Source organism: Nannospalax galili, unplaced genomic scaffold (genome assembly GCF_000622305.1).
Source record: "Nannospalax galili isolate Female #2095 unplaced genomic scaffold, S.galili_v1.0 scaffold263, whole genome shotgun sequence".
Classification (NCBI taxonomy): domain Eukaryota; kingdom Metazoa; phylum Chordata; class Mammalia; order Rodentia; family Spalacidae; genus Nannospalax; species Nannospalax galili.
This window is the reverse complement of record NW_008350402.1, coordinates 272,956-283,301: the sequence shown is the minus strand read 5'-3', so window position 1 is coordinate 283,301 and position 10,346 is coordinate 272,956. Positions and strand designations below refer to the sequence as shown.

The 10,346-nt window shown below is 47.0% G+C and overlaps 1 protein-coding gene across 1 annotated transcript in view; it reads left to right on the top strand.

Moving 5' to 3' along the window:
- Positions 1-8,131, top strand: part of Ccdc180 (coiled-coil domain containing 180) — a 54,737-nt gene extending 46,606 nt beyond the window's left edge. Inside the window, exons 32-37 of the mRNA XM_008847725.1 lie at positions 747-907; positions 1,401-1,538; positions 2,961-3,072; positions 5,596-5,701; positions 6,724-6,859; positions 7,976-8,131. Coding sequence (XP_008845947.1) covers positions 747-907; positions 1,401-1,538; positions 2,961-3,072; positions 5,596-5,701; positions 6,724-6,859; positions 7,976-8,131 — 809 coding nt within the window. The remainder of the gene's footprint in view (positions 1-746; positions 908-1,400; positions 1,539-2,960; positions 3,073-5,595; positions 5,702-6,723; positions 6,860-7,975) is intronic.
- Positions 8,132-10,346: the final 2,215 nt, after the last annotated feature.

Here is a 10,346-nt window from a genome sequence, read left to right as displayed (position 1 = left end):
GAGAGAGAGAGAGAGAGAGAGAGAGAGAGAGAGAGAGAGAGGAGGGAGCAACTAGGAGGAAGGAGAAAGGAAGAGAGGGAGGAAAAAAAGGAGGGAAGGAAGAAATACCAAGCACAAAATACAAAATAACATGTTTATAGTTAAATAAAAGAAGAAAACAGAAACATGAGTAAGAAGCAAGCTGCTACTAAAACGATCAGTTAGACTCAACAGAGAATGAATAGAACTTCAAAAGAGAAACATTAAGAGTTGAAATTTTAGAATAATGAATGTGTTTATAGCCATTATATACACAGATGAATGTGGAATTAGTGAACTGGAAGGCAGAGCCAAAGGAAATATCCAGAAAGGCAAAGAGATGAAAACTGGGAAAGAGGTAAAGAGATGGGCCTGAAAGAGTAGGTCTAGCTCACAGTCATGCAGCCCAACAAGAGGGGGATGGAGACGGTCAAGGCAACGTCTGAAGAGGCACTAGATGAAAACTTGGGAGCTGCTGAAGGACAACGTGTGTTTCAAGTGAGCTGAGATGTTAGCAGTCTGCAGAAGGAACCCTCTGAGCTTGCTTAACCAGCATTTTCCATCTTGATCTGACTGCAGGGCTCCTTTTGACAGAATAGCTATTACCACATTGGAGACCACCAAAGTTCTGCCTTGAGAAATAGTTTCCAGTCTTTTTTGGTGAGATCTCCTCAGCAACTTGCATCTATTCTGTCCTCTCCCTGATATCCTACTCCCAATTCTTGCAGAATTACGAACCCAGGTGAGGAGATTTGAGGAGCTGCTGCCCCGGGTGTGTTGGCTGGTTACAGAGAATTTTAAGGAACAGCACTGGAACAAGTTCTGCTCCTCCATGAAGGAGATTCGGGAGCAGTTTGAGAAGCAACGGAAGCAGCTTGAGAAAAAGAAGGTGAGGGTTGCAGGACCAGGAGCACTGGGCACTGAGAAGAGAGGAAGGTCATGAGCAAGGCTAAGGCTAAAGGAAGGAGATGGGCCAGGCTGGGAAGTTGTTGGGAACAGTAATGAGTCAGCACTTGTTCCCAGAATGTGTTCAGCAACCCCTATGCTGTGTTTAATGTAAGCTCTGCTGGGTTTGGTGGGGCCTTGGTCATTGAGATCAACAACAGTTATCCATAATGGTCCTTGGTACCAAAGGTCATGATTGGTGCTGATTTTAGGGAACTAAAAACCCTGATTGTGCTAGGGCAGATGCTCAGCTCACCTTCTCTTCAACCCTCAGAGCTGATCCAGGCACGTCCCCACCCTGTCCTCTCTGCTACTCATTCCTTTGTCAGGACACATCTGTCTGGCTGTGGCCTTGTGGCCTTAATTGACAGATACATTGGTCCTGACCTTGGATCTGAGTCAGAATCTCTGCTGATTTCTGGCTTGTTTGATTGAAGGATGACAATGCCCAGAAGCTCCATCCAAATCTTGGCCACCCAACATATGCCCAACAAATGGAGTCGTTACACACAGTGGAGGAGCTGAGGCAGGAGGAGCTCGACCGTGTGATACACATGAACAAGGAGAAGATGGAGGTTAGTGATGCTGTTCAGTCCCCAGTCCAGGAGCCAAGGGCCACACCAACCTCCAGAAAGTTGACTGTGATGACCAGCAGCAGTACAAAGTGTTGGCCCTTGGTTGGCACCTGGGCCAATGCAGTCACAAAAGTGGGTGGGTTTTTTTTAATAGGTGAAATGGTCATTATGGAATGTTTACATTTCTTTGATTCCTAAATAATTTACAAAATTAGAAATGATCATTTTCTTCGTGATCTGTGACTAGTTTTATTTTCTTTTTAAAAATATTTTATTTTTATTTTATGTGTATGCATGTATTGCCTGCATGTAGGTAAGTGCACCCTTATTATGCAATGCCCATGGAAGACAGAAGAGGCTGTTGGATCCCCCAGAACTGTAGTTACAGACAGTTGTTAGCTGCCATGTGGGTGCTGGGATTCTAACCCGGGTCTTCTGCAAGAAAAACCAGTGTTAAGAGACGCGCCATCTACCCAGCCATTATTTTCTCTTTTGTGAATTGTCTGTGTGCATCCCTTGGCCATTTCTGAGTCTTTTCTCTGTGTGTGTGTGTGTGTGTGTGTGTGTGTGTGTGTGTGTGTACAGGTGTGTGTACAGGTGTGTGTGAATATGCTTGTATGCTGGTAGAGGCCAGAAGTCAACCTAGGGTGTCATTTCTCAGGAGTGCTCATCTTTTAGAATGATGAATTGGTTTGCAGCCAGATTATACACAGCTGAATGTGGAACTGGTGAGTTGAGTCAGATCCAGGGGAAATATCCAGAAAGACTGAAATGAAAACATGGGAGAGAGGTGAAGAGATGGGACTGGAAGAGTAGGTCCAGCTCACAGCCATGGTGATGAACGGGAGAGGCAGGAGACAGTCTCATTTTATGAGATAAGGTCTCTCACTGAACCTGGAACTCACTACAGAGGATAGCCTGGTGGGTCATGGAGCCCTAGGAATCTACCTGTTTCTGTCTCCACAGTGTAGGAATTATAAACACACACCACAGGTTTTTTAGACAGGGTCTCCCTGTAGCCACAGCTGGCCTGGAACTCACTATGTAGACCAAGCTAGGCTTGATCTCACAGAGATCCACCTGCCTCTGCCTCCTGAGTGCTAGGATTAAAGGCGTGGGCCACCACACTGGCTTTTATGTGGGTGTGGAGTTTGAACTCACATGCTTTTGGTGCAAGCATTTTATCAACTGAGCTATTTCCTCAGGGCCTCTGAATCCTTTCTTAATCTCAAACCAGATCAGCTGTTGGGAGAGGTCTCTGGTTCTGAGGAGTGGATGCCAGTTAACTCCTACTCAGTTGTCACCATGACTTTGGGGTTGGCTCACTGGGGAGCTTTCTGCAGAGCCAACCCTGCCCTCCCTCAGCCAGGCTGGTAGGGAAGCTCGTCACCTGGAAGTCTGTTTTCACTCTGTTTCCTCTAGGAATTTGCCAAGAAATATAGCCACTTTTTCATTGCCAGCTTGGCCGCCTTCACAGAGAAGTTCTTGTTGCAACTGGATGAAGTAGTCACCATTGATGATATCCAGGTTCCACGTAAGTGCCACACCAGCCTCATGTTGTGGCCCCAGGGGGTCCCGAGGGTAGGATGACTGCGGTTTGTCTGCCGTCCCTCATCCAGGGTGAAAACAGCTTCTCCACTGAGTGGTATTCTGTAGAGTCCCAAGAATGATCTATGATAGCTACACTGCTGTTTAGGTGAGTGAGTTTATTAAGTATACTGCAAGTCGAAATTTTAAAAAAAAGTGAGTAGCAGATAGATAATAGATAGATAGATAGATAGATAGATAGATAGATAGATGATACATACATACATACATACATACATACATACATAGAGGAATCTGACTAGAGAAGCCCTATGAAGCTGTCAGCTGGAGTTCCCAATAGAGAAAGTTCTGGGCAGAACAGAATGTGACCTTGGATGAGGATTCTAAGTACAAGAACAAATAGCAACACACAGAGATATAATATCGGCACATAAGGCACTCACACCTCCCAGCAGAAACTGACGGGGGAAGTTGAGGCAGGCAGCTACAGTTCCTCATTGAGGTTTTTCTTCATGAATGACCTTCCTTTGGCTGAACTTCCAGCTTCCTGTTCCACTGCAGTAACCTCTGTTGGAAATGGTTTACCTCCTGGTTGTTTCCAAGGACACAGTGTTTTTACGTTTGGGCTGTTTTGCTGTTTCTTCCCTCAGTGTCACAGAGGCCAGTCCCTCCCCAGACAAGGGGCTGTGGAGGACACTTTGAGACAAACATGTTTGCTTCTGAAATGGTGGGGAGGGTAACCCCACTTCCAGAGTCAGCTTCTCAATAAACTCAAACATCACATGACAATTTACCAATATAATATACGTCACAAGTGGACTGATTGATTTTTATTTATTTTTATTGAAATAATGTTTTGACTAAAAGGCAAATGCAAAGATTGTAAGTAAAAACAGAACCCTAACAGCAAATATTTTCATATTCTCTGGGTAAAGACACCTTTTAAAAGCGTATAATAAGAATCAGAGGCCAGGTGTGGTGGCACATGCTTTTAGTCCCATCACTCAGAAGGCAGAGGCAGGCGGATCTCTGTGAGATCAAGTTCAGCCTGGTCTACATAGTGAGTTCCAGGCCAGCTGCTGCTGCAGGGAGACCCTGTCTCAAAAAGACAAAAAAAAAAAAAAAAAATAAGAGGCAATAAGGAAAATGGGGTAAAAAAAAAAAAAAAAAAAAAAAAAAATCAGAGGCCATAAGGAAAATGGTGGCACTTGTCTGGGTTAAATAAAAGCAGAAATTTTTCAGATATGGAAAGAAACTACAAAGTGGGCGACTCACAAGCTATGGGTCAGAGAAAGGACTGTCATCACTATGCTACAAAGAACCTCACAGGCACATTCTTTTTAAAAACCTTCTATTGAATTTTTGCGACATACAATATAATTTGAGCATATTTAGACTCCATCCCCTATGTGCGCCCCTTTTATAACCCTGCCAGTTTTCATATACTCTGTCATAAAAAGACCTATCAAACCAACTTTGTATCTCCAAATGTCCCCAGGTGTGAGTCCATTCACTGGACTCTGTTAACCTATCTAGCATCACATACTTAAAGAAAACCAACTCTCTCTTCCAGTAGTTATAAGTTGCCAATAGTGCCTCAGTGAAGGTTGGGCCTTCTCAGCCACTTCCTTACTTCTCTGCTGGGATTTTGTCTGGTTTGAGCTTGCATGGGTCTTAGGCATACTGTCACCATTGCTGTAAGTTCATGAGTAACTTCCCAGCTGTCCAGAAAACTGTTTCCTGGTGGTCTTCCGTCCCCTTTGACTATTACAATCTTTCCACCCCCTCTTCTGTAATGATACCTGAGCCTTGAGTGGCAGAGATTGGTTATAGGTGTCCTATTCAGGGATAAGTTCTCTGCAGTCTCTTATTCTCTGCATTTTGGCCAGTTGAGGGATGTAGTCTTACAGTACCCAGATTAGTCTTATTTTTGTTTGGTTTGCTTTTTGTTTCTTTGGCTTTTTGGCTTTCTGGCTTTTTGAGACAGAGCCTCCCTATAGCTACAACTGGCCTGGAACTCACTATGTAGACCAACCTGGCCTACTCACAGAGATCCACCTGCCTCTGCCTCCCAGTGCTGGTATTAAAGGCATGTGCCACCATTGGTCTTAAACACAAGATTGTTCTGCCTTAGCCTCCCAATGGCTGGTATTATAGGTATGCATCCAGCTTCCTGGTTTCAGTTTGGTGACACCCAGGCCTGGTAAGGGTGTCAGGGAACAGAGACCCCCCAACACAGACCGTGGTAGAGGTATGCTAGCTGTTCTTTTGAAGCAAGTGCCTAACTGCTCTCTTGAAGAGTGCTCTATAGTCTCTAGCTCACTTTGCACTCAGAGTTCCTTTCTCCCCACCAGAAAAGCATGTCAAAATTGTGTCAGTGGGTTAGACATCTGGTAGACAGCCTTAACGTAATCTTTCCAGGGTGAGCCCTCCTGTGTCCATATGTGATCATGGTGGCACATCTCTGCTTCTCGAGTTTTTAGTCAATAACACACTTCTTTCTTGCCAGGGATGGAGCCCCCAAAGCAGAAAACATCAGTTCTCATACGGAAGAAACTGGCCAGGCTCTCTCTGGAAGAAGAGACTGAGAAGCCCCTGATTGAACGTGGGAGCAGGTGACAGCCCAGGGGAGCAAGGGACACTGTGAATGGCCATGTCCACTGGGGTTGGAACAGGGTCTCAGGTTCTGAACTCAGACCAAATGGAAAGTCACTGTGTTCCAATCTTCAGTTTCCTCCTCTGAAATAAGTAAGGCTGTTTGCAGAGAAAGATAGATGGGTTACTGAGGTTACCCTATACACCCTGGGAACTCCATAGCTACCGTTTCACATGAGAAGGGGCCTATGAAGAAAGAAAGTCCTGTTCCGGAGGTAGAGAGCACATTGTCAAATCACTGCTGGCACTGTGAACCACTCCAGTTGTCTGTCACGTGTGATAAGAGCTGTCAAAATGCCTGTCCCCTGGGTCTGTGAGCATGATGGGCCCAGCTGTGTTCTCAGCAGAGGCCTCTATAGCATAATAGAAAAATGGGAGACTGTGCAGATGGCTCAGCGGTTAAGAGAACTGGCTGTTCTTGCAGAGGACCTGGGTTCAGTTCCATGGCAGCTAACAACCATCCATAATTCCAGTTCCAGGGGATCCAACACCCTCTTCTGACTTCCATGTGTATTGTAAAACATGGGTACACTTATATACATGCAGGCAAAACATTTATACATATAAAATTAGAATTCATTTAAAAATAAAAACTTAAAAAAAAAAAAGGCAAATGGGCCAGGAGCCCAGTGAATGCTCCCTGAGGCCCACAGAAAGGCCTTTCCCACACATCAGGCCCCATGACTGTTACATACCCTTAAGGCAGCCCAGAAATGGGAAACAGAGAATGTAAAGAAGCAAACAGGAAATTCTGGGTGGGAAGAGGGCCAGAAGGGGAGGAGGTAGGGCAGGAAGGTGGGAGGTGGGGCAGGAGGGTGGGAGGTAGAGGCAGGGTGGTACTTTTAATGAAGCTGTTTAAAACTGTGGTAACTGCTGAGCGTCGACAAACTTGTACTGGGTGGCTGACCAATGATGAAGCCAAACATTCCCAGCCTGGTGCTGGGTGGCCAGCCAATGACAAAGCCAAGCATATCTGTTGTAGGAAGTGGCCAGGAATCAAGCCCAACGAAATCACCATGCAAACCAAGATTCTGACAGAGAGGACAGCCTCAATAACCACCTCTAAGACCACCCTGGGCCACCTGGCCACTGTGGAAGCCCGAGATGCTGTGTACCTGGTGAGTCAGGATGTGGTGGGAAGGAGGAAGCATCACACTGCTGGATACCCCAACACCTGGTCCATGGAGCAAACGTATGCCAACATGCCCCAGAACTGCTGGTCTCAATTCTCCATAGGCATAAGGACATGAGAAAGCGATGTCCAAAGAAAAGCACCAGGACATGTGCCAAGGGCGGTGTTCCAGCGTGACTCAGAGACATGAACCTTGGTGCTGGGAGGTGGGGCAGATGAGGGACACCTCACCCAGCTCATGAAGAAAAACTTTGCAGAGGGACAGTAAAGTCAGGGACAGGGCAGACAAGCACAGCAATGATGGAGCAGCAGATTTGCATTGAGGGACATAGCAGGAGCACTAGCAACCTCTGAGTGCTGCCTGGTACCTTCTATTCTTGACTTCAGGCACCTCACCAAATCCTCTCAGCAATTCCTACCCCCATTTCACCATCAAGGACACTGACACCTAAAGACTCTGGCCTTTCTGTGCCACTACTGAGTGGCAGAGCCAGGATTTGATCCCAGTGCCTGGCAGGCTGTGGGTCTGACCTGATGAGGAGGCTATACCCAAATGCCACCAGAAGGACCCCTCAGCCATGAAGATACATGGACCCTTGGTCCTGGTGCCCAGAGAGAAACCCAGTCTGGTCTAGATAGGCACTGGTCCTGGGGAAAGTATGAAGTGCCCATTTCTCAGGAAAGTGCCCATTTCGTGGGTGTACCCCCATCTGCCCCTCCAAGTCCCAGGCAGAGAGAGAGGCTCTGCCTGCTGAATTCAGTGAGGGCTGGAGGTCCAGGACTCAGTTTCTTGAAGAAGCCAGGAACCCCCATGTCCTCTGCAAAGTCCAGGAATGCACAGGGCCCAGAGCCAGATAGACATGGGCCTCAGTCCCTACTCAGCCTCTCTGGAGCTGGGTGACCCCAGATGAGGCTTCAAGTAGGAAAAAAAGCCTAATCTACCTGAGAGCTTGTTGGACGAATTCCTGAAAAATGCCTTATGGGACAGGTGCTGGTGCACGAGAGTCAGGAGTGGCTTGCTGTGGGTCCCCAAGTGCCCAAGGCAATAAGAGCAGGGAGGACAGGAGCCCCTCCCCATGGGCCTTCCTGTTCCTTCCTCCAGAAATACTTGATTCTGTTTGACAAAGAGCTGAAGAAGATCCAGGATGACTTCAGAACACTGGAGATGGAGGCTCAGCTCTGGAAGGACAGCTGGAAGCGCTCCCTGGACACTATCCAGGGCCTGTACTTGTGCCATCCTCCTCCCAACCTCAAATAAAGCCTTTGTTTATGCAGAGTACTCTCCTTCTCCCCCTCCCACTCTCTTTCCCCCTGATGTGTGCTAAGCACTGTAGCTGCCTTAGTCCTGCCTGTGTGGAACACACTTTCAGTAAGGAAGACAGAGGTTAAAGGGGATGCCCACATCGTTAGCAGGGACTGTTGGTGGGTACTGGAATTCAGTCACTTAAAACAGATACCAGGTCTTCAAAGGAAATAGCATTAGAAGCATGCTTGGCACTTCATTTTGTTTCAATTAGAGCTCTCAGACAGTGCTTAGTAGCTTAGCCATGAGGTCAGGGAACTGCCTGGCCTCCATTGTGGCGGGAACACCACCATCCCAAATCCTGTCCCTGGGACTGGAGAGATTGCTCAGTGGTTAGTGCTTGCTTCTCTTCCAGAGTGAAGGGGGACCTCCACTAGCCTCAAACCATAAAGCAATACTTGCTTTGCAAACAAGCCCATCCGGGATCCCATAAACCCCAACCATAATGTTCTGCAAACAAGACCATCTGAGACCCTTATGGGGAAAAGATTGCATACCCTAAATCTTCTCCCACAAGCCCTCCCGAGACTCTTGGTGGGAGGGAGTGCAGGCCCTAGCTCTTCTACCCAACCCCCATGACTCTGTTAACACACACAAAAGTACTTAAGCTCCCCCACTGTTTGGCTTGTGTGGCTACTGCAGACTCCCGCTGGTCAGTAGTCACCCCTCATTGACTAATAAATGTCAGTGTGGATTGTATGAAGTTGGTTGCTTTTCCTTTCCACCTGCAACTCTTTCAGTTCTTAATCCCTAGCATTCTAGTGCCCAAACTGGGAGAGGGTTAAAACTCCTTATTTCTAACACAGAGGACCTAAGTTCCATTCCCAGCACCCATGTTGTGCAACTCACAACCACTTGTAACTCCAACTCCAGGAGGTCTGATACCCTCTTCTGGCCTCCTTTGGCACCCCTACACGTGTCTCACACACACACACACACACACACACACACACTCACACATAAATAAAAATAAAAATTTAAAGAAAAATCCCGCTCCTCAGATCAGGCCTAGAGGAACCACTTCATGAACCTCTAGACAGAGAAAAAAATGAGGTGAAGGCTCAAAGATGAACATCCAGAGAGGTATGTTCCATGCACCATTCACCCTCCACCCTGCTAGCAATGACCTGGGGTACTGTGCTCCTGCCCAGAATGGGTCTGCTCTGACCTCCTGCTTCCTATATCTGCCCACACCCACCCATGCACATTAAGAGGGAGAGCGATGAGTTACCCTTTGTTGCCTTGGGGTACCCCCTGGTAAATGGACACAACTTCAGTGCTGAGAGCTGAGCCAGTGGAAAACCTGATGCAGTGGGGAAAGCCTCTCTAGATTTTTCTGGTGCCAGAGCCTTGAAAACATGGATGCAGGGCCAGTAAGATGGTTCAATGGGTAAGAATGCTTGCTGCCAAGATTGATGATCTGAGTTCTATCTCTGGAACCCACAAAATGAGAGAAGAGAGCCAACTCCCCCCAAGTTGTTCTCTGACCTTCACACACATGTGACAGTCATGCATACCATGAATGCATGTGCACACAAACCACACAAACACTTTTGACCAATGAAATATGACAAAAACAACGGGAGGTTATTCCCACAGGAGTGGTGTGAGTTATATGATTGCCATGAATGGGTGGGCTCCATGTAACAGAAATGTGTTTCTCAAAGCACCAGTGGCTGCAAATTTGAAATCAGACTGCCAACATGGACGCATTCTGATGAGGTCCCACTTCAGGATTGTAGACTTCCAATTTCTTTCTGTAATTTCTCATGAGCTAGAAAAAAGAGAACTCTCTGGGGTCCCCTAATCTTATAATTTAATTACCTCCCTGAGGTCCACTTCCTGATGCCATTACTGTGGGAATGAGGAGTTCCACATAGGACTTCTGGGTACCATAATCACTGATTATATTGCAATTTCCAAGATTGAGTTGGCAAAGGCTGTCTCTCTTGCACCCTCCCATGTGTTCCTTCCCATCTTCTCTATCTCTCTCCATTCTGCCCCCTTCCTCTCCCCATCTCAGCCCTGTCTTACCTCCTGCTCAATGTCAGAACCCCCTAGCTGAAGAGTCAGGCATGGTCCGTGTTCAGGCTTACTCTATGCAGAGAACCAGGGAGAGCTCAGGACAGCAGTCAGAAAGAAGCACGGGCTCTCAGATCCACGTGAATGA